At 47.6% G+C, this 24,513-nt stretch overlaps 1 protein-coding gene across 5 annotated transcripts in view; it reads right to left on the bottom strand.

Annotated features, from left to right (window-relative positions):
* The window catches only part of Wscd1 (WSC domain sialate O sulfotransferase 1), a 53,253-nt gene that overhangs the window by 13,873 nt on the left and 14,867 nt on the right, over nucleotides 1-24,513 (bottom strand). For all 5 annotated transcript variants that reach the window (XM_087191679.1, XM_087191678.1, XM_004857269.4 and 2 more), the window contains 6 exons: nucleotides 23,880-23,994; nucleotides 22,169-22,353; nucleotides 18,144-18,265; nucleotides 6,326-6,485; nucleotides 5,353-5,517; nucleotides 2,058-2,258 (listed from right to left, as the gene is read on the bottom strand). In XM_087191679.1, the coding sequence (XP_087047805.1) occupies nucleotides 2,058-2,258; nucleotides 5,353-5,517; nucleotides 6,326-6,485; nucleotides 18,144-18,265; nucleotides 22,169-22,353; nucleotides 23,880-23,994 (948 nt within the window). The remainder of the gene's footprint in view (nucleotides 1-2,057; nucleotides 2,259-5,352; nucleotides 5,518-6,325; nucleotides 6,486-18,143; nucleotides 18,266-22,168; nucleotides 22,354-23,879; nucleotides 23,995-24,513) is intronic.

Consider the following 24,513-nt stretch of genomic DNA (forward strand, 5'->3'; position numbering starts at 1 on the left):
ACAATAGGACCTAGGATGGGTGGGAAAGCCAACCAGGGCATCTCTGTCCAGATGAACCACAACTACCTTGACCATGGCCTTGGCCACTAGGCATGTCCAATGTTAAAGGGTTTTCTACTGATCCTCTCTAAGGCTGACCTGCCTGGATCCCCCAAGGAGCAGGACCCTTTCGGTGACTGAGCAGTGTGTGCTGGGTATGGGGAAGCTACTGGGTCTCTTGGTGAGATGAAGAGGCTGAGCTTGGTTTCCTGTGCTGGGTCCTCCTATGTCAGATTTGGCTCGGTAAACATGGTACTTGATGGATATGTATAGTGTTTTGTGAGTTTGATTGATAGTTTGAACCTGTGACTCTGCTGGGAGGTAGGATACACAATGACACTAAAAACATGGGTGGCCTCAAACTTCAGCAAATGATCTTCTCCATGAGCTGTCTTTTCTAGAAAATTAAGAAATTAATTTTTGAAAGGGGTTGGGGTACAATTTGTCAAGAATTGTCTCAGCACAAAGAGTTTCAATAGTCGGGCTGTTAATATACCTCAAATGTGATGGCTTGCTTTCTCTCATCTTCACAATGGGCCCATGATTCCAAAATAAGAAAACAGCTCTGAAGATGAGGTACACAGCTTGCTGAGGGTCATATGGCTTCCAAGAGGCAGAGGAGGGATCTGAACTCAGCCTACCCAACTGTGGGAGCTAATCTTCTGCCATTGTCCCTGCATTTCTAAAGGCAAGTTGGCAAGAAGGACCAGGATGGCTGTGCAGGACTGGTCTAGGTGGAGGGTGATTGGAAAAGAAGTGGATTCTAGCCTGGGACGCTAATCAGACCCAGCTGATGCAGAGTGAAGTGGGGACGGACACACAGCCTGACTGGTCATAATGCCCCACAGCACTTCGTCTTACCATCACCCTGTCTGGATACAGCTTGATTTCTGACTTAATCTATATCACTTACCACCAGACCTGTATCTTTATGATTTACTCCTAAAGGCTAGACTATATGTGCTTTGAGGTCAGGGGCTCTAACTCTTTACTCTGGGCCCTAATGCTCTGCTGGGGGCCTGGCACACAACAGTACTTCAGTCGGTTCATAGACAGGCTCTCTGAATAAAGCTACTGGAGAGAGCAAGCCAATCTGACTGAGAATCAGAAAATCTGGGTGTTATGGACTGAATGCAGCTCCTTGAATTTATATGTTGAAACCCTGATCTCCCCAATATGACGACATTTGAAGATGAGGCCTTTGGGAGGTCGATGGGTTCAGAAGAGGTCGTGAGGGTAGAGCCTCTGTGATCTCATTAGTGTTCTTATAAGAAACATCAGAGAGACTTCAGTCTCTGTCATGTGAGGACACAGTGATGGGGTGGCTGTTTGCAAGCCATAAAGGACCTCAGTAGACAGTGAATCAACAGGCACTTTGGCCTTGGACTTCCAGCCTCCAGAACTATGAGGAAAAGATGTCTGTTGCTTAAGCCACTCAATTTGGCTGCCTGAGCTGACTATAGTGAAGGGTTTGAGACTCAGCTCTGCTATCAGGACAAGTCATATAGCCAGGTTCTCTGGGCTCATCAGAAAGTCAGGATGATGGTGATTCTCCTGTGGGACACTGTGAAGAGTCAAGCAGGGCAGCAAAGGATGGGGCTGGCACACTGAGCACTGACCACAGACTGGGGAATAGGCATTATTTTGCCCCCAGATGTGGTCTGTGGCCTTATCTTATGAGGCTAGAAGGAAGCTGGTCCTGCAGGAAGGGGAAGGCATGACCAGGCCCACCTTTATCCAAAGCCAGCGTTCTTCTCCCAGCTCTGTGTAAGAAAGGGGCATGGATCATCCCACTACCCAGCCTGGGGCAGGCAGACAAGATTTTTGACCATCAAGCTGGCATCCATGTAAAACACTATGATGCACAAACTGAGCAGGCTTAGAAAAGACAGGGAAGAGGTGAGTTCAAACCAAGCACAGCAGTGGAAGTCTTCAGAAAAAGTGTGTACTGATCCTGTAGGCTGGAGGGGATAATGCCAGCATCCTTGTGCCCCCTGCCTGGCTGGGCCCCTGCTTACCTTTGCTCTTCCAGTTGTGGTCGGGAGCATAACCCAGGTGCCCGGCACATTTTCTGTTGAATTCAGCCACCAGGGACCTGTAGGGGTTCCGGATCAGCAGAATGGCTGAGTCGAACATCTCAATCTCCCTCTTGCCGCTCTCATGGGTCTTCACGCAGATGGTGCGCCGGCTCCGCCAGTGGTCCTTCTCACCCTTGAACCCTGCCCGGGAGAAAGGAAAAGGTCTCGGTGGAGGAAGGTGCTCCTGCTCCCACAGGGGGTGTCCCTACTTCCACAGGGGCAGGAGGCCTGATGCTGACCTACACAACCACCGGAGGGAAAGCCAATATTGAGGATAAGAGGGTCAGGGATGGCTCAGAAGGGAGCACTGAGAGTGTCCATGGATAGGGCACAGGCATTCCCCACAGGAGTGACCCCGTCCCAAGGAAGGTGAAGCAGGAGGCATCTATGAGTGGGGAAAGATGGCACCTGCAAGAGAAATGAGGACAGTCACCTCTTGTAGCAGGAGGCAGAGGGGCCAACCATGCCCTTTTATAGACACTGAAGATGCAGACACATTTGAGGCTTTTTGTGGAGATAATTTCACATGAGCATTGTAAATAATCTTATGAGTTAAACAGCTGTAGGCACAGCCAGATGAAGGGACTAAGGCTCAGAGGGAGTGTGTGACTTGCTAAACACCACATAGCACCATGTAAATAGTACCAGAGCTCTCTCCATACGCCACTGTGTGTCCCTGTGCAGCCCTCAGTTTCCATCTGCCTTCCCTCAGTGGGGTCGGGATTCCAACCTCAGGCTCAATGGCTAAAGGGCTAAAAGTGGCTGGATCCCCACCCTCTGACTTTACAGCATGTCCTACAACAGGGCCCCAGCCTTGCATATACTCTATGGAGATTCTCCATCTTGGGCTCTGGAGAAGGGCTGGTCAAGGCTTCATCCGTAGTATTTGAGTCCAACCCTGAGGAATCCAGGTCTGATTTCTATGAATATCCCATTAACCAAGTTCTCTGGGGCCTGTCTCCTTCCTTGGCGCCTTGGTATAGTACTGGGCACTCAGAACCTTAATGACAACCAGCTGAGAAGACCAGGCTCCACTTATCCATTCACAGAGGCACATATGATTCCACAAAGGTTTTTCAGAGGCTTGGACTCTTAAATTGGCAATGAAGGAGTAAGACCCTGCCTTTAAGCCTACGTTCTAGGTAGATTGGCCCAAGGACAGAACATAGGAGCTTATGGAAACAAACAGTAGGGGAGACCAAATACAGTGGACCCTTGACTTACAAATGCAATTCATTTGTGAGGGCTGGTTGTAACTCAGGTTGGTCAGTTGAAGGCTCAGATTCCTCTACACAGCCTTCAAAGTCTCTCTCCTCTATATAGGCAGATCTCAGTGTCCTTAGCGAGACATTGGTTCGGGATCTCTCAATTAACCCAACACAGGAAAGGATGTTGTAATGCTCCTTACAGAACCCTTTAAGGGTTAAATTTGTATCTGAGACTATGTGGAAGCACAAGTGGCTGGCATTTGGGTCATAAGTCAAGACTTTGGTGGTGAGTTAAAACTAAAATTCTGGTCATAACACAAGTTGTTTGTATGTCAGGGCAGTCATAACTTAAGGATGTCAGAGTAATATTGGAAAGATGTCTCCTGGCCATATCCTAATATAGACAATGCCATTCAGTTCTGGGGACAAGCGCCATAAATATTAACTAGCTTATCTTGGGCTCTTGGAAGCAAAATGAGTTTTTCTACTTGCTTGCCAATCCTTCTCCTTCAGGAATGGCTGGTACACATTCATATCTACTGTGAGCAGCAAGGGCTTGTCTAATGCTTGGGAAATAAAAGTATCCTGACTCTGGCAGTCTGGGTTTATCTGCTGAAACTCAACACAAGTTTCAAATTCATTGTTGCCATTGTTTCATTCTGTTTTGCCACCAAAAGCCTATTCTTTGATTCCTCTTATCAACTAGCTGGGAAACATCATGAAAGGAAGAACCAAACCATGGGCTCAATAAACTTGAGATCTAGTCTTTGTCTAACCTGACTCTCAGGTTGCTGTTCATACTGCTTCAGCCTATTGCAATTTGCTACTCTGCCCGTTCAGACCACATTCACTTTCCACACCAGGTTGGTGTTTTTGACATTGGAGTTGCCTTGTAAATTTTTAATTTGTGTGTATGAATGATCACTCTGTCAGTGCTCTGGGGCCTATAGCTACATCTAACCCATCCTTGAAAGCTCAAACACGCACTAAGTATCTCTAAAGCACCTCTGAGGCAGTTGTCCCAACTCTTGGCTGGCTCTTCTGGTCTTTGGTCCACTCAGACATATGTGGACCAAAACAGTTAATTGCTTTAATAAGGTAAAGGCCTTTTAGGTGAACAAGGTGGCTGAAAGCATCCTGGGCACAGGGGAACAGCCCGGAGAGGATAGAACCACACCCTTATTTCACTACTTCCTCTCTCACCTGCAGGGACTTTTAACATTCTTGAGTTCTTGGTTATATTAGCTACCATGGCTTTTCCCCAACTAGACCAAAACTGTCACAGGCTTTTCCAGGCCCACTGCCAATCTCAGGAAGTTTCTGTTTCTCCAGGATGTTACTGATAGCATTATCATTTGCTAAACAAAACTCTGGTTAAATAAACTCTGAGAAAATGCTCCAACACTTGACAAGAGAGTAATATATTTTGCCAAATTTAGATGCCACTTGACTTGTCTGAGGCATCCTGTTCGTTTTTAAACAGCACACAGACTTGAGCCATTTACATTAATTTACTTGGTATAATGAGACCTCTCATTTCTACAAAGGTAAGATTAGAAATCATAAAACTTAAAGATTTTTGAACCTATTTAAGTAAAATTGCATTTTGATATGCTACCCCTTGCCTCAGGAAAAAAAAAAAAAAGGAATGAATAGATTGAGTTTTGGTCCTAATTATTGAGGGTTCGGAAAATTAAGGAAAATTCAAGAAATCTTTATAGAGGGGGAATCCTAGCTGTTAGCCTTTCCTTTTGAATCTGGAATAAGCACTATTTTGTAAAGTTCCATTCTAAGTGCAGTCGAATGGCTGGCTGCATCAGCACCCCTTGGAAACTTGTAGAAATGTAAAATCCTTGCCCCTGGGTCAGACAAACTGAATCAGACTGGGAGTGTGGCCCAGGAATCTGTGTTCCAGAAAGCCCTCCGGGGGGTCCTTATGCACACTCAACTTCAGGAGGAGCTGGCTGGTGAGCAGAGAGTCTGGCCTATGCAAGCTACCTTCACGCCTCTCTGCAGCCCCGGCTCACCTTTGTTGTACAGTGTTCCATCGAAGTAGTAGCTCCCTGTGTAGAATCCTGTGGCATGCTCAATGAGGTGCCGTGCCCACGTGTTCCCGGCTCCTGGGAAGCTTGATAAAGCCACAAATACCTTGGATTTGCTGGGAAGAAACCTCCTGTCTGTACACCGTGTGTCTGAAAGTCCAGATGTCATTAGTTACTCACCTCCATGATGACCCACAGATCCACCACTGGGCTCCCTACACCGAGACAGATGAGTTATGATTCCCATTCAATGGATGGGAAGACAGAGGCCCAAAGAGGTGAAGGGATTTCCACCTGTAGCTTGGCTGCACAGGTCTGTGCCTGGACAGAGAAAGCCCATGACAAGGCTTCCCATAGCCCATGCAGGGGTGGGCATCTGGTGTACTATGGACCCTTCCCCCCATTCTGTCTCCATGGCCACAACTGAACCCTGGCTCAAGCATAGGTAACTCCAGATTTGGCTGGGGGAAGTGGCTGGGGGATGTGCCCAGCCACAGTGAATCAGGGCTGGACTTATTTCAAGCACTCATTGAGCTGCCACTGGCTATAGGTATTTTAGACAAGTAACTCTCTGAGTCTCATTTCCCTTCACCAGGGCTGCTGCGAGAAGCACATGAGTCACCAGGGGAAAGTCCCCCAGCCTCCCTAGTTGAGCTGGACATCAGGTGCTGGATAAAGCTGGGAACATTCCCACCCACCTAGGGCAGCCCTGATGCTCATACCAAGGAGGAGTTCAGGCTGGGAGCCCTCAGAGGCCTTGACCTCCCCTTTTCCCTAGGCCTGGCCTCACCCTTCCCATTCTTTCCACAACCCACCATGATGCTGGGGGCTTGACACAGATACCTTCTTGCTCTGCTCTGGGACTGCACACTCAGGCACACCTGGCTTCTCTAACCTCAGGAGCTTTCCCAGACCTTCGAGACCAAAAGCCATAGCCAGTGGTGGCTGTAGAGCTCACCTTGCACAGGAGTCTGGTAGACCTTGCAGTAACGAGCTGTCCTCTGTGGCTCAGGGGTGGGGCCACACAGTGCGCTGTCCACAGCATCCCGCAGGTTGAACTGGGGGGTTGAGTAGGCACAGTAGCACTCCCAGCCCCGCAGGACGGCCAAGGGGAACTCCTACCAGGGGAGGAGAGAGAGAAAAGGGCCCAAGGTGAAGGTGAGGGCCAGACTCCTGCACTTGGGCCCTGAGCAGAACAGGATGGGGCAGTGGCTACACAGGGTCAATGAGGATACCTGCACCCCTCCATGCCAGGCCCTGGGTCCAAACCAGGGAAGCCAGAGCTCAACAAGACATCACTTTTGTTCCCTGGGAGCTCAGCGTTGGCCAGGGACAAGTCCAGTCACACGCAGTTGAGCAGCACTGTGGCAGAGGGGTGAGTAAAGCATATGAACCTAGGAGTGGAATGTGGACCTGGGCTGTGAGATGTCTAAATGTTTTACTGGGAGGGCACTGGCATGCCAGAGACGAACTAGGGCAGCCTAGAGCTCAATGTGTCACATCATTCGTAACAGACCTGAAGCCCTGAAAGGGGATTGGAATTCTCTTTGCACTCTGTGGCCACCCCCCTCCATGGAAAGAGACCCAAACCAACCCCTGAGCCTGAAGCCTTGCTGCAGGGTAAGGATGGATTCCTATGCAGTCATTTTTCCAGAAATGGAAGAGGTGGGGAAGTGCACACCCAGTTTGCACCTAAATTGCTCAGCTTAATAGGGGCTTCCTGAAAAAGATGGGTTCCCACCAGATTAAGAGAGGGGAGGCACCTTGCTAGGAAGGCCCAGCAAGCACTTGGCAGTCTCTTCAACTGGTGGGAGCTGGATGTTGGCTTCCTGAGGATCTGAATGTGAATTCTGGCTCACTTACTGGGTAACCTTGGACAAGGTGCTTAACCTCGCTGAATCTCACCACTGACAAAAGGTAATTTGATCCATCTTGTAGGTTATGGTAATGGGCAGATGAGATGGGTGCACACTGCCCAACACTGAGCCAGGCACACAGTAGGTGCTTCACAGAGCAATAGGCCATCCTCGGCCTCTTCACTCTTTTGGATACCAATCACAGCTCACTCAAAAATGTATCCACTTGCTTTTCATATAGTTTTCTGAGCACCTGCTATGCACCAGGCACTAGGTAGGACATTTAGCCTCCTTCCTGCATCTTGAAACCTAGGGATGCTAGGTCCCTTGGAGCATAGTCTTAGGGGTGTATGGCAGGGAGGAGGGAGGCAGCAGGTGGATAAAGCTGCTCATTGCTAAGGGAAGTGCTGCACAAACCTTTTTATTTTTTGCCCACAGCAAGAAATCTCATAAATAAATAAATAAATAAATAAATAAATAAATAAAAGAAAATCAATAGCATTTTTTGTGTGCAGCTTGGTAAAGCTGAGGATCTCAGCATTCACGGAAGACGGCAGAAAGTGTCACAGCCAAGTAAGGGTGATGCAGAGCCTGGGGAAGTGTGGGGAGCATCTTACAAGGGTGTGCAAGGGAAGGCTGTGGATGCTACCCACCAAGGGAGTGTAACCTGTAAGTGCAGTGAAGCCTCTCTTCCACTGCCTTGGCCCACAGTAATCCCCGCATCCCAGGAGCTGCAGACACAGGCAGCCCAGCTCCGAAGGAGCACACAGTGGTCAGGCTGTGCCTCCCATGCTCCTGTCCACATGTGCTGTGAGGGGTGGAATGATGTCCTCCAAATTCATCTGTTGAAGGCCTAACCCCAGTATCTCAGAATGTGACCTTCTTTGGAAATAGTCTTTTCCTTGTTGCTGGGACAAAATACCCAATGCCTACAACTTAGGAAAAGAAGAGGTTTATTTTGGGTCATGGTTTCTCCCCAGCAGAAACAGGAAGTCAGAGGAAAAGATGCTCAATCACTGGCAGTCAGAAAGCAAAGAGGGAAGGAAGGAGCTGGGGACAAGCACAAACCTCCCAGACCATGTCTCCTGTGGGCCACCTTCAACCAGCCCCACCTCCTAACAGTACATTCAGCTATGGTACCCATCAACGGATGAATCCAATGATGAGCTAGCACTCTGTGATCCAGTCACCTTCCACACACACAAGAGTTTGGAGAGGCGTTTTAGATCTAAACTATAATAAGAGTCTTTACAGAGATAATTAAGAGGAAGTCATTGGGGTAGGCCTACTCCACTGCGACTCCTGTTCTTATGAAGAGGAAGTAAGGACACAGACAACCCACAGACCTAGGGACAGCCATGTGGGAAAACCGTGAGAAGATGACCATCTGCAGACCAAGGAGAGGTCTCAGAAGGAACCAGTCCTACAAACACACTGATCTTGGAATTCCAGATTCCAAAAATGTAAGAAAGCAAATGTGTGTCATTTAAGGCATCCAGCCTGGGGTAATTTGTTACAGCAGCCCTGGATGCCTAAAACAATGACTGTCTTGCTGTTCCTGAATGCTGTAGCCAAGGCCCACATCAGGACCTTTACGGATGCTCTTCCATCCTCTGCCCGGAAAGTTCTTCTTCCAGATACACTCACTCTTTCCCTCACTTTCTGAAACTCCCCCTCCTTGGCCACCCATTTCCAAGTTGTGATACCCTTCCTCCAGCAACACATCTTATTTTTTTTCTGTGCTTCTACTTTTGTGTAGTAACTCCATGAATGAAATACTCATGCTCAGTTGGCTTTGACGAACATGTATCAAGACAAGCAGCACTTCCATTATTCCAGTGGTTCCTCTATCCCTTCTTCACTGGAAGCAACCACTATTCTGATTTCTATCACCACAGACTAGTTTTATCTATTCTGGGATGCCATATAAATAGGATTACGCAGTAGGTATTTTTATGCACCTGGCTTCTTTCATTCAGAAAAAAATTTGCTAAATCCATTCATAGTGGTTTATGTACTGGTAGATCACTGTCTTTAATTGGCATGCAGTATTTTATGTGCGGATGGACTGGCATGTTGAATCATTCACTTGATGGACATCCAGACTGTTTCCATGTTTAGCTATCTGGAAGAGAGCTGCTTGAAATATTCTTATACAAGACTTTTTTAATGGATCAGTTTCTCATGGATAAATACCTATAATTCCTGCCTCATTTTCTCCAGTACATTTATCACCACACAACATACTATATATTTTATTTATTTATCAGTTTATTGTCTGTCTCCATCCATGAGGACGTAAGTAGGGATGGGGTTTTCACAGGTTTTGTATGCCTTGCTGCAAGCTCAGTACCCAAAACAGTGTCTAACATGTGGCAGATGCTCAGTAAATGTCTAACTGATGAATAAATGACTAGATGAATGAATCCTTTCCAGATTTCATCTCCCTCAGAAGCTGGGCCAGCAAACTTGGGTATGATCCTTCTGCTGGTCACTGCATCTACAGCATCACTGCACAGAAGGAAGGGGCGGGGGAGCCCACAACAACTAAGCAAGGCTCCCCAACTGCTCTGCTCTCCTGGGGTTCCTGCTCAGAGGAAGAACAGCCCCCAGCATGGTAAGTCTGCTCAGGGGACGCTCATTCCATCTCCCTCCCCAGCAGTAACTGCACTGCTGACACAGCTCACAGTCTGATATCCCAGGGCTATGGAATGGGCTGCTCCCACCAGTGACCCGAACCTTTTTGCTTTCCTGAGTGGATTAAACTGTCAAGTTTCTGGGTGTTTTCAGAGCTACGGGAGAGCTGCAGACAGTAATGTGGTTTTATTTACAACATAACCGCTTCAGCAACATCACTGGATTCTGAAAACACAGAACAATTTTCAGCCCCTTGGGGATTTCTAGGACATGATTTCCATAAAAATTAAATATTGATGAATCTTATCTCTCTGCCAACTTCCCAGCTCACCCCACCTCCACTCCAAGCTTCAGTGAGAGAAAAAGAAAGAGCAGAGAGAAAGAGGAGAAAAGGGTCAGAGAAAAGCAGGCAGGAAAAGAAAGTGAGAGCACAGATGTGGGATTGTTTTCATCAAGCAGAAAGCAGGGGGTTACACGGGGCTGGGTCAGCCTAAATCTGGGGCAGGGTGGAGGTACCTGGGGCCTCATCCTGGGGTGTCCAGGATGGGGTGTCAGCTGGGGGCTGGGGAGGGCTGGGGCCATACCTGACTCTGGGGGAGCATTCAGCCTAATCCAGCTCATGACCCCTCAAGGGCGGGCCTCTGTGGCTCATGAGGCCCCATATGCAGAGGCTTGGTCTATGGCCAAGGGGTCAAGGAGTAGCTATTTCTTCACACATGAAGCAAGGGCCAAAGCAGACTTGTTTGTACCTCCTCTCCTCTGTCCCCATCCTTCCTTGAGCAGTATTCTCAGGATCTCCAGGACTGCACAGAATTAAAGAGACTGATTCAGAGGTCACACGAGGGGAAACTGAGGCTTAAAAGCAGGCGGCCAAAGCCCAAGATTTCCAGCCTAGCAGGTGAATGGGCTCAGATGTCAGCCTTCTGGACCCCTAGCTCAGGTCTTTGCCTCACCACAACTCAACTCCTCAGAAGCCACCCCGCCTGTGTGTTGGGTTTCTAGTAAAATCTGCATACCAGTCTCTCACTCCAGGGCAGTTCTCTACACTCCAGAGGCAGACCAGGACACTCAAGGGGCAAAAAGGAAAGCTGTTCACAAAGCTAGCTATGGGGATGGAGGCCAAAGGGGCAGACTTCAGCTTGCAGGCCAATGTTAAGTTGAAGGACCACTCACACACTGATACTATAACTGGCAATGGGGGGCTGCAGGGTTCAGAGTGGCAATGCTCAGAAGAAAAAAACAGCTCAAGGCTTGCCACCAGGAGCCTTTGGCTCTGAACCCCATTTGTGGACTCCGGAAAAGACACTGGGTATGGGTTTACCATTTGTAAAAGGGACGTGGCTTAAGGATTAAGGGCTCTGAAGTCCACAGGTTGATTTTAAATTTAGGTAGACTGAATTGATCTTTCCTTTTAGAAGGGGTATTAATACTTTCTAGGTGTCTTTCAGAAAGTATTCAGCAGCTTGGATGGTCTGAGTCCTGGTGAAGCTAGATGCATGGAGCCAGAGCTTCAATCCTGTCATCCCCAGCATCTTCTCTTCTCCATGTAAAGGGCTAACTCACCAGTCCCCAGTCTTCATCCATCTGTCCAGCTACAAGGGTCTGCTAGCTCTAGTTCACAGACTAACAGATGCTGGGCTGTCTGTCCCACGGGTAGAAGAAAAAGCAAACCATGACAGTTCCAAGCAAAGGTCAGTGAGACTCCATGCCTATGGGATGAACCACTGGTTTGGTGGATTTGTGAGGATCTGAGCCCATTGGCAGCAGACCTATCTTGCCCATTCGAAAACAACAGCCTCTCATTAAAGTCAGACATTCATCAGACAGAAGAGTCTGTGAAATGCTGCGGGTCTCAGAACCCCCAAATAACCAGGATTCCAGGGAGCCCAGATTTCCACTGAGCTGGAAAAGGAGCAGTTCCACATCTTTGGCAGTTTCCCAAACAGACAGAAAGAAGAATGAAAGATTCAATGCTTATAAAACCAACTCCCTAAACATACACCTAGAATAAAGACCAAAAAGGCTGTAAAATGTCATCCGTGATCTTGTTTGATGTGATAAAGTTAGAGGTGAATTTTATTTTCACTTCTAACAATTTTTTCAAATTTTCTAAAATAGATATTTATGACCTTTATAATCTTCCACAAAAAATTTTAAAAAACACCAAGAAAGCAAAAACAAACAAGTGTTCTTAGAAGCACACATAGGGTCTGATACTGTAGGTTCTCTATAGACTTTTGAAAAATCCAAAACAGCTCCTTTTTTTTTTTTTTTTTGGTACTGGGGATTGAACTTGGGTCCTTGCGCTTTCGGGGTAGGTGGCAGAACCACTGAGCTAAATCCCCGGCCCAGCAGCTCCCTTTTTTCACTGTTTTTTTTTTTTTTTTTGAGACAGGGTCTTACTATGTAGCCCAGGTTGACTTTGAACTCGTGGTGATCCTCCTACTTCAGCTTCCCAAGTGCTGGGGTTACTGGTGTGGGCCACCGTGCCTGGCTTAGCAGCTCTTTCTAGTCACTTACTGGGTAGTCTATGGCAAAGGGAAAATTCTTCAGATTGAGGTAGTGGTTCACAAAATCCAAACTCTCACAGGTCATACACTTGCCAAAGACATAGAGTTGGGTGCCCTACAGAGACCAAGAATCTAATCCAGGGAGGACCATGCCTACTAGGATCCCAGTGGATTTAGCAAGAGCAGCCACCCAGTGGAGAACAAAGGTTCCACACTAATGCAGGCCTTTCCAGTTCATGGGTGGCTAGGTTAGTGTCACCATTAAATGGCCAAAGGAAAAATCTGTTAGAACAAATGTCAGTGGGAAAACATCAGGTGCTTAACATTCTGCATGCAGAGTTTAAACATACAAAAGGGGCTAAAAGAGGTCAAAAAGGAAAAGTACCATCGCCCTACCTTCTTTCCCTGCTGTGCCCTTGACAGCAGAGCCACTAGCAGCTGCTGGGAGAATAAAGTGTGCTCCCAAGGCATAAAAGCCAGGGGAAGAGACTTTCAGTCACTCATTAAGTCACCTGTTTGCAGCCTGGGTTAGAGTCCATACCCCAGCACCAATTCCAAAAGCTCACTCTCACAAACAGCCTATCTACCTGCATGCAAATATCAGCCTTCGAAATCAATTACCCCAGATCTGAGTTGGTAGCAATACAAATATCCATTTTCCCCTCTGCTCATTCACACTGTGCACCTAAACCAAGCAGGTGATAGGATCTTGAAAACCACTGAAGAGGAGTGGGTTTCCTTTCATTTCCAACACCATTGCTGGAAATTAGATGAGACCATTCTATGGGGCTTTAACAACACATCATGTTGGTCAAGTCCCTCTCGCTGGCAGAGAATTGGATCATTAAGATGTTGATGCTTCCCCTAAAAGCTTCTCTCCCCTCCCCTTTCCGCCCCCTCCCCCCATTCAATAACTCTTGGAACTCCCCCGATCCACTTTCACTAACTGGCAAAAAAAAGAGTACAGAGTTTTATCTGGGGCCACGAATAAGCCTCAGAAGATAGTTCAAAAGTAGGAGTAAAGCCAGGAGAGGGCCCCTCTTTTTCTGCTTCCCAGCTCTACTACCTACATCTGCCATTCCCAACAGCTCTACTGCCCAGTCGGTCACAATTAAGCCCCTGGCCTCCCACCTTCAGGCTTAGCTCTGTCCCATTGAATATTCTGCTCTGAGCATATTTGTTCATCAAAGTCTTTGGAAACATTTTCAATGGCTGTAGTATAGTCCAGTCTATGGCCCTGGCATAATTGAGCCATTCCCACCTCATAAGGCATCTGAGCTGATTCTCAGCCAAATGAGGATAAGATAAAGATGCCTCTGAGATAATGGAAAGATCACAAGCCTTTCAAGTGAGAAAGCACTTGGACTTCAGAACAGGAAAGTACAGCTAGATGTCCCCAAGTGCATCTTTTCTACCACCCTCAGCATTCAGCAGAGAAAAGGGGAAGCGATAACTTGCTGAGGCCAAGATTGGGTGAACTTCTAGTTGATTTCTCATACTCAGACCTCAAGGCGTGGAGGCAGGAGTTAGCAGGTAGAGAGGTGGGCCAGCCTGGGCATGGCTGACAGTATGTCCAAGCAGGTTTTCCAGTGCTGCAGGTCTTAACCAGGGCTGATTTTGTCCTCTTGGGGACCTTGATCAATGTCTGGAGTCTGAATTGTCACAAATGAAGGGAGAGTTGTTATTGGGATTTAGTGAGTAGAGGCTAAGGGCACTGCTAAATATCCTACAATGCAAAGACAGGTCCTAAAATAGAATTCTTCAACTCACAAAGCTTGTAAGGTTGAAAGATGTGGCTTTAGGGTGACATCAAGATTCCACCCAGTATCCAGAGCAGAGGGTAGGAGGGCTGACAATCCTGAAGGCCTGAGTCCAAGTTACCAATACCCACAAATTGAGGCAAGGGAGAACAGAGAGAGAATATGGGAACTTGGCTGGACAGACAGTAGTTTTACCTGGATGTATGACATCGAGGCACTATTCTTTTGCTTCCTGGGCCCCTAACTGCAGAGCTAGGTTATAGGTTGACTTCTCAGGTAGACGAGACATCTCTGAGGGTGACCCTGAGGAAGGCCACCTCTCCGAATGACCCACAGAGAGAATTCCTCTCTCTCACATCCTCTCCAGTGGATTCTGCTTCTGTAGCATCTCTTAGATCTCCTTCATCCTTTATCAGCTCCAGTACCCTTCTTGCTCTAGAACATCCCTCCTATAGCTGTAAAGTATCCTGCTAGACATACGACTTTCTCCTAGGTCCATCTATAGCTCGCTTCTTCCTACTGAAAAAATCCTTAACTTTAAGGTAGGTATGCAAGGCCCTCTGCAAAGTGTCCCCACCCCACATGCAGCACTCCACTCAGGCCACACTGGACTGCTTTCCCACCACCCTGGTCCTGCCCTGTACTTATTCCTCTTAAAATGCACTCCCTACTTTCCCATTCACCTCACCTGCTGACATGGCCCCAAATGCTCCTAAAAGTTGTAATTCCTTTCTCTTCTAAGTTTCCTTCCAAGCTTTTTCACCCTGTTTAGGCACTAGGCTTTTTCTGTCATATGTGACTCACCTGAGTTCCTGTCTCAGTCCCTTCCTAGCCACAAACTACATTCTGAGTAGGGCTGAGCTGCATCTAGCACTGGGATCTGCTGGCACCCAGCACATGGGTTTACCCATTGTAGATATCAGCAGATGTGTTTTGCCAAATTCCTGTAAATATGCTTTGCTGAGACGCACTTTCAACTTAAAAGCTGGAAATGGTGACTGTTCCTACAGCTGCAAAATCCTGCAGCTACAAACAATAGCACCAGAGGAAGCACGCACTCCAGCCCCATTCAACAATGCAGACTGGTCAGGATAAGGGACTGGCTGTCAGCACGGATACCAATGCTGTGTGCTTTGGGGACACAGGCATTTCTGAGAACACTAGGTGCACTTTCCATTTGCTTCTGACCTGAACAATTCCCAGTTGCATATGCCAGGGCTGAGCAGGTAACTTGTCCTTGAAATGTATCAGGAAGGGAGGTGGACAAGGTGCTAAAGGTGCAAAATGGCTTAAGATACCAAGAGCCTGCCGGTATCTTTAGGCGCATACTCCACTGTGAAACAGCAGCAATCTGGATTTGTGCCAGTAAATATGAAGAAAGGCTGAAAACAGAAGTGGAAGAGTTTTAAATCTTTTAAATTCCTGTCCATAACCACAAGGCAGAATTCTCAGGGTAATAAAGGGCTGCCTAAAGGGAGGCACTCCCAGAACACTGGGGAATCTGCCCGGGAAGTTGCTTTGAACTGCCTTCCCCCAAAGAAGGATTATAAGGGTGGCTTATTCTCCCTCACACATTGCTGCAAGGGGTGTAAAATTAGTAAAACATTTGCCAAGGGCAAACTGGCAAAGTTGAGTGAAATGACAATGACATATACTCTTTAACTCACCATCTCCTTTAAGAGTTGTTTTTTAAGTAAATTCACTCACAGAAAATGACCCAACGATAGTCACTGCAGCATTGCAAAAGCAAAAGACTAGACACAACCTAAATGCTTAACAGTGGGGGATTGGTTAAATAAATTACAAGACATCTGTGTAACGGGAAAAAAGAAAAAGAAATCATTTTCTGCACTGATATGGAATAATCTAAGGTGGATTGCCTGGTGGAATGGGTTCAGTGCAGAATAGCATGTGGCATGTTGCTATCTGTGGGTTTTGTAATGGAACACCGGATGCAATCGCTTGAATATCCAGTCTCTGAAAGTGGACAGGAGAAGCCAGGACACTGCACTGCCTCCAAGGATGGGGGCTGGGTAGGAGAGACTTAGGCATCTTGCTCCTGTGTTTCATGTGAACATACTGCCCACTCAGAACTCATCTGAAGCGCTCAGGACACATGGCCACCATTACTGTCCATTCTCTTTCCTCCTATTTCTTCTCATCTCTGTCACTTGCTCCCATTGCACAGAGAAGCTGTGGTGTGGCTGATTCCAACTTACATTGCTGGAAGGGGTGCTAGTGTCAGGAGCCAGGACTGATGCTGGTCACTTGGAACCTGATGGTAAATGCTCTCACCTCTGCAAGCCTGCACTGGCTCCTGTAGCAAACAGGGATCTGAAGAGTTCCCCTCGCTTGCAGCTGGGAGGATTAAAGCAGACATCGTATGGGAAAGCCATGGTGGGATTCTTTAAGGTTGCTGACCCAGGGAGGCGTACTTCAGCCTGCTCTGGGCTGGCAGAGCTGCTCTGATTCCAGTGGGGAGGGCTCTCTGGAGAGCTGCTGAGAACTGCAGGTGGGAGGGATGCCTGAGGGGTGGCTTGTTTCCCTGTGGACACAAGCAGGGGCAAGCAGCGGAGCAGGTATCCCCACTGGCTCCCTCCAGATCTCTGTTCCCATGAGTATAAAAGGCAAAGAGATTTCCAAGCCAGACATCTACAAATCAATAAACTGCCTTTTGGGCTGGCTACATTGTGTCCTGTAAACCCTGACACACAAAGGCATCCTTGGAAGTGGAAATGTTGGTGACAGAGTAGAGTCACTGCAAAGGTTGTACTTAGGCAAGAGGAATGCACTTGTGAAGGGCTTTGTTCTCCTCCACCCCTGGAGGTAACTTCCTGGGTGGTGGGAGACATCCTGGGAGAGCTCAGGAACTAGAAGTCAGGAAGAAGACAGCCTCTGGAGTGGGTGCACAGGAAATGCACTTGTTCAGGTCACATCTGTCTTGTGGATGCACACTCCTTGCACCCTTCAAACTACCAGCAGGTTGTAAAGCTAGTTGAGGTCAAGTTCTAGCTCTACTACTCTGTGACCTCAGCTAGATTGCTGAAGTTTCCTCCCTCAGTTTCCTCAACTGCAAAACATAGATTATCACAGTACCTATCTCATAGGGTTACTAGGATGTTTAAATGAGTCAAACATATGCAAGTGCTTGGACTAGTAGCTGTCATGGAATAAACCATCAGTAAATGTTAGCTTCTGTGATCATCACTGTCATTGTCATCATCATCATCATCATGTCACCAGCAAGGCCCTCTGCTCTCCTTGGATCTGGTCTGTTATGCTGTCATGTGTCACACTCTATAAACCTTGTGAACCTCAGCCTATCTAGAGCAGTCCTGGTACCCAGTCCAATACTACCCAGGGCCATTTGTAAAGCCTCAACCTCTACTAGCTGGAGACAGCTGGACCCCAGCTGAAGACCTTAGAGCTCTCTGGACAGGGCCTACTGGGTCTCACCAGCCTTGACTCACACTCTTCTAGCCCTGCCTCCTATAGCCCCATCTATCCTTGACCAACTCGAGGTGAGAATGGATATAGGGACAGTGGCCTCCAGTGCCCAGCCTAGCCCTTGCAGAGTTACTCTACTCCTCAGCCTATGCTGAACCAAAGGAGCAGGTGTGTCCATGGCCCCTGCAGCCAGATTCACCTCCCAGTGCTGTCTGCACAAACAACAGAAAATGAATCAGCTGTCCCCAAGTCCCAAGCCAGCATCTTCTTATACCCAAACCAAGTCAATTTAACATCTGACACTTGTGCCAAGAGCTCACATCCAGAAAGGCACATTCCTTTCAGCTTTACAACCTTCACTGACAATTCCCTACTCAGCCTCCAATCCCTGACAGTGGCTACGAGTTAACTGCCAGGATCCTGTGACAGCAGGTGCATGGCCTGCTTCTCTCCCACTGAGGCTGCCAGAGTGGATGTGCATAGTCCAGGATGAGCACCTCTCCTTCTCTGGAAGCCACCTCACACACTGGACCATTAAAAGGATGAGAAATTACAATGGGTCTTACTTTCTGGGAACAAAATCCTGAGCACATCTCCACAGTCATGTTGGCCTGTATCAGGGAGGTGGGGAAGGTGTGTGTGGCATTCTCTGGCAGCTGGAAACACCCGCGGTAGGTGGCAGTCCGCCCTGTGGGGAAGGAAATGGGTTTTTGGTGAGACATGCTATTCATGGTTGTTGGTACCTGTCATAAGGAAAAATACTAGCTTTGGATCCCAAAGCAGGTGTAAATATACTCAAGAGAGTAGCTCTTAAATCAGAAAGGACAAACTGTGCCAGTAGAGGTGCAGGCAAGCCGAGCTCCTGAGAGACTGGCATTGGGACCTGGCTCACCCAGGGTCACTGACAAGGGACTACTTGGTTGAAATGACTAAGCTCAGGTTTTGCTTCTCCTGCCAGTTCTCTGGAGATGGTGCCTACCTGTCTTTTCTTTCTCCTTCCCTTCCTTTCTTCAACAGATTTGCAGTGCGCATTTACTATGTGCCAGATTCTTCAGTGGGTGACTCGTGGACAACTCTATGTCCTCTGATGACATGCATTAAAAGAAAGCAGACCTGAACCTCTGAAATCCTGCCTGTTGCCTTTGTCACTGGTGTCAGACCACTGCAATGCTTCTTAGCAAAGCTGGCCTCGCACTGCTCTTGAACTCCCACCCAAATACTAGGAATACTCCTCAAACCTATGGCACAAAGAAAGCTTCCTGACAAGTTGCTCTCCAGACCTTCTAGTAGAAAAGCCCAGCTCTTTCACTGGCTTCCTTGGTGTTGAACAAACAAACCTTCTGGAATGTTCTGGTGCCAACTGCTCATATAGCTTCCAGACTCACCAGAGTTTCTCTAGATGATGTGCTTATGACCCTTACCCCACACTCCTTTTCATACAAGGTCTTGCAGAGCTCGGCATGTCCCCCAGTTCTCGCTGCCTGCCACCCCTCCTGGCCAGCAGCAAAAATGCCTTAGCCATGGCAGCAGGGAGAGGGCTCTTTCCATGTCACATTGCCAAAGCAGGACCAAACCCTGGCTCTGAAAGCCCATCCAGATCAACTACAGGACCAGTGGTCTCAAAGACAGGGCACAGACCTTGTAGGAAAGACATAGGAAAGCTGCCTGGTGCAGAGAAAACAGCTGGGGTTAGTGTCCTCAGGGCCTGGGTTCAGATCCAGCCACTGCTTGTGAGTCTCTTGCAACTCTGAGGAGAGTCAGTAGGACAGGACAGACAAAGGGAGGGCAGACTGACCAGCATCCCAGTAAGTCTAGGCCACAGGGAGGGACAGCATGGGCCCAAAGGGCTCCGAATGGTGCTCCTGGGGGAAAGGTGCACCTGGTTATCCTACATTCCCTGGAGATGGCCTGTTCTATAGCTTTCTTCCTCACTCCCCAGGTAAGAGCATGAGGACCACCTAGGGCAGAACTACATTGCCAAGGGAAAGGCATTAATGAGTCTGGACTATCCTGATTCCAACCTTGAGGCATGCTTACAGGTCTTGTTCCTTGTGAATGCACCTTGCTAGCCAGAAGGTGCAATTTACAATGAGTGGTCATCTGGTCACCTTTGACAGAGATCCCATCAGCCCAGCCCCTTCAGAAGGGAGCAGGAAGGCAAAGGTCAGCCACACAAGGCTCCACAGCCTGTCCTAAGGGACAGCACTAACAACATTTTCAACATTAGCTATGACCAGCAGGTCTGATGGACTCAAAGACTACCTCTGGCCTGAACGACTGAACCATTTGTCCCTTAGCCAATGGACAATGGAGGCAAAATAGCTGTCTCTAAAAGTCAGTGGCTGAGCAGCCAGGAAGGCTGGTAGGCAGCCCAGAATTTACATACAGGCTTGATTCTGCTGAGGGTCAGAGGTGTGGAGACAGGCTAATGTTTGAACCCAAAGAAATGAAAGATCCAATAAACTATCATGGAGCGGTATAGTCCTCAGGATGCCCATGTGAATGATCAGGACAAACCTTATGCCAGGTCAGGGTTTGGTGAAGAGCAGGTATCAGTGAAAAGAAAAGCACCTGTTGAGTTAATGACCTCATGAGCAAATGCTTCAGCTAGAGTACACTGTCAGTATCTCCACACCATGCTCACTGACTCATCTGGACCTCCTGACTCCCATGCACATCCTGCCTGAACGCAAAAAGCACCTGAGCACCCTAGCTGTCAGGTACAAACTTCTCTGTCTGCACTCTGACCCCATACAGTGGCCAGGTCTGGCACAGGGCTGGGTTTCCGAATTGTTTGGAAAACTTGCTTGTTTCTACAGCAGCCCTCCCAGAAACACCTCTGCAGGCTTAGCTTTTGATCTGACACCTCATTCCCTAGGCTCTGCTCTGGAATCCTGCTACTAGAACCAAAGAGAAGAGGCAGTTGTGCCTATGAGTCAAGGTGCCCAGATGCTGAGCTGTGCTGCCTTCATCTGTTGTCCCACCTTTGCCAGTGGAAGGGGAAGTCTCTACCTATGCTATGAGAGAAGTCTCACTTCTTTCTGCCCTTGCTCTTCCTTGTCATGGGAAGGATGGCCTCCAGAGTGAATGAATGTGTACAACCTATTCTTTCATACAGGAGCCTTTTGTAATTAGATTAAGTGGATTTGGGGCCTATCATCTTATAATAAGGACCATCTTGAGTTTCAAATTCATCTCCTTGGGCCCCCTCGAAGTCCTCTACTTGGCAGCACCTTTCTTGAAATTCTTGCTGATTGATATACCCACTTATTTTTCCTCATGGTTGGTTATTTGTTCTTATGTCCTGGAATTGTGAACTGTAAGCTCACCTTCAGTGAGAATTTCCTATGAGAACCCTTAACACTGAGGCTGGTGAGACAGCTCTCAAGAGAGATTTTATATTTGCCTCTGCCAGGTATCTCCAGATATCCCAGAACCAACTTCTATGCTGAACCCCAAAACTCACAGAAATGCAGGACTATAGTTACAAATTGTTACGAAAGGTTTTTTTCACCTGAAGCTCAAGTCAAAACAGATAAGCTTTCTTTCTGTCTCCCTGAACGGGTATGTGGTTTATTATGACTATGATTTTTATATCTAAACTGCAGTAAAAGTGAGTTCTGCCTTACACAGAGGTTTCAGTCCAGTTCCCATTGGATGATAGGCTCAAGCCCTTCACTGCTGCCCGGCTTAGGCACTAAAACCTATGCTTTGTGGCCACCTAAACTGCCAACTTCACTTTGCAGAAACCCAGGGCACAGCACTGTTTCTTCCTCTTACCACTGTGGTTCTTAGTTCCTTTTTCATTTCTGGACCCAGGGCTTTCCTTACTCTCCCGCTAGTTAAGTGAGGGAGAGGAGAGAAAGGGGGTGTAAAAAGAGTTAAGAGGTGTTATATACACGTACCAATTCCCTACAATGAGTGTAATCATTATGTACTGCAAACACACTAATGTACTATACATACGAATATACTAATAAAAATAATTTTTTTTTTAAATTGCAAAGATGTAGCTCAGTGCGAAGGCCTTGGGGTTCACTCCCAGGACTGCCAGAAAATGAAAATTCAGTAGGTAAGATGTAATGACTTAATATATTTTAACTAAGCCTATCATATGCCAAGTTGCATCTGTACAATTTTTATTTGTAAATTCAAGTAAATATTTTTAAAAACTAAAAAATGATACTGGTTAAATCTTAACCAATTCTTTTAGGTTTTTTTATAGTTAGGGAACTTTCAGATTCTCAGGTCCACTTATTGCTAAAAATCTAAGGTCTTCCCAGTGATACTACAAAATAAACTAAAGCCCACAGGGGAAATGAGCTGTCTGAGGCTATACCACATGTCTGAGGCACACCTAGGACTCCTACCATGTTTCTCCTGCAAGGAACAAGCAAAGACGTGCCTCTATCATAAACTCAAACAGTTAAGGTTTTGATGGACCCTAAGCCTGCCGTACCCTGCCAGGAGCCAGTCCAGCGAAAGTACAGGAAAGGGAGGGCCTACTGCATGGGTTCTGCCCCATGTAGCATGGAGCTGAGGCTATGGAGCAGGTGAGAAATGCAAAGCTCTGGAGAGGTTGGCTACTCACGCTTGCTGGTGCCTGTCTGCAGCATGTCCACGCGGTACACGGAGAGCCGGCCCACGGCCCCACACACAGCGCCCTTCTCGCCCTTACACTCAAGGTTGCACTCATTCAGCCCGATGCGTGCAGTTGGCAGCCGGTTCCCGCAGTAGCACTCTGCCCCAGCCTCCAAGCCAGCATACACGTAGGACCTGCGGAAGACCAAGCTGGGTGAGTCTGGACCTGGGCCCCGAGCAAGGGCTGGGGTCCTAACCACAGGAACATACAGGTCAGGTGATACAGCTGGGTCTAGGGAGATAAGGGCTGGACTTGAAGCTGAGGGTAAGTCTGGGTGAACAGGCAGGGGCCATAGCCATCAGCACAAGGCTGGCCTCATGAATCAGTCTTCATCTAGAATTAAAGGCCATCTGAGATCAGGAACCAGCATTTCCTTTGTAATATACCTTTTGGCCATACCGGTCTGTCTTGTGAGCTCTGAGCTTTGGTGCCACCCATGTTACAGGTTTTGATCGGATGAAATCAGTGCTGTACTGGCAACTGGTTCTGTTAGGAGCTGGGAGGGTCCTGATAGGCAGTGCCAGCCAATTACTGAGGTGGAAATACTCTCACTACAGTCACTGGTTCACAGCAGCTCTCAAAACTGAAGTTTGCCCCAGGCCCAGCACCACTGGTCTGACATACCAGGCACACATCTCATCCTGTTATAAACACGACCTGCTGCATGTCCCTCCTCCTCAGCCACTTCTTCACCTACTTCCCCCAATGTAATTACAGCTGCAGATAAAGAGACCCGAGATGGAATCTGCTACATAAAGCCCAGGAGTGCACTAATAGAAAGCAGTCAACCTTTTTAAACTCCCTTCTCAGTGGATCCTAGAGTAAAAAGCCCAGACTGAGAACCCACACAGAAGCACCTAGTGCCTGTTTGGCCACTTGATAGCTGTGAGATCCTGACATCACTTCCTACATCCAAGTGTCAGTTTCCTTAACTGTTAGGAGACTAACCTGAGACTGTGAGGCCCTCTGTTCTGGCTTTATCTAGGCTGTGAGGCATGTCTAAGTAGGGACCCTGTCATTTCTTTCTCTAGCCTCAGATTTGCCATCGATAAAATGGTGATAATTAATTGTTACCTAGGGGTTGTGGGGCTTTACATAACATAAAAAGTATTAAGGAATCTAAGGTGATAAAATAGAGGAAGAGTAGCCTGCTTGTGCTGTTCTGCCCGTCTCTTATACAAGTGTGTGTATGTGCATGCATGGTGAATTGATTGCCTCAATGGTAAGGCCCATTCTCTGGCGCCTAACACATGTCTGATAACTACTGGGTGAGGTGGCAGTATCAGAAGAGGTAAATCTTACTATAAATGCAAGATCAGAATACTGCTTCCTGCCAGAGGTGGAAAAGGCCTCAGAAAAATCTATGTTAAAGACCTTTGTTTTATTTTATGCAAGAGCAAACTGAGGTTCAGGGAAGGAAAAGAATTCACCAAAGTCAAATAGCAGGTCCGTGGCACAACTGGATTAGAAGTCAAGTCTCTTGGCACTGGCCCAGCACCCATGCCATCTGCCAGTGGGCTTTCTCTGGACAACCGAGAGCGGATCAATTGAGATCTCATGACACTAGGACAGCTGACTGTAGCCAAGGCATCACCAGGTTCAGGGACTGAGTCCTGACTTTATTTCCAGTGCAGTCACCAGAGGTGTCTCCAGCACTTACCGCTCAGCACACGCATCCTGGCAATGGGCAACCGTCATCTTCCTCAAGTCATAGAACACTGCCCCCTTCAGAGTTCTCTCCTGGCCTTCGTCACTGAAGCATCCAACATAGGTGCCTGTAAGGAGGCAAACTGCAATCAGAGGACTGGGAGAGGCATCACCTTTAGGGAAAGCCAGGGACTCTCCAGCCCTCCTGGCCTGGGTGCCTTCAGGGAAACACAAGAAGTGAGGGCTGCAGTCCAACTTACCCTTGGTGCAGGAGCTAAGCAGGCACCTGGACATCTCCATCTTATTTATTTTCCACCCTTTTCTCAGTTAATAGCCCAGGGTCCACCCGCACAGCTCTGCCAGGAGCCTGGTATCAGCCTGGCTACTGCTCTCCTCTACCACTCCCCAACTGCCTATATCTGCATTTGGGATTTTTAAATTCACTATTATTATTCAATTGTACATATTATAGGGTACAGTTTGATCATTCAATGTATGTATATGGTGTACAATGACCAAATCAGGGTAGTTAGCATATCCATCTCCTTAAATATTAAAAAATCTTTTTTATTTACATGTAATAATTGGATGGTTTAATGGCCTCCCATGGCCATCAGCACCTCCTCCCCATCCTTTCTACCAGGCAC

Source organism: Heterocephalus glaber, unplaced genomic scaffold, assembly GCF_053883595.1.
Source record: "Heterocephalus glaber isolate CG9 unplaced genomic scaffold, H.glaber_assembly_v1.0 deba00001564, whole genome shotgun sequence".
Lineage (NCBI taxonomy): Eukaryota > Metazoa > Chordata > Mammalia > Rodentia > Bathyergidae > Heterocephalus > Heterocephalus glaber.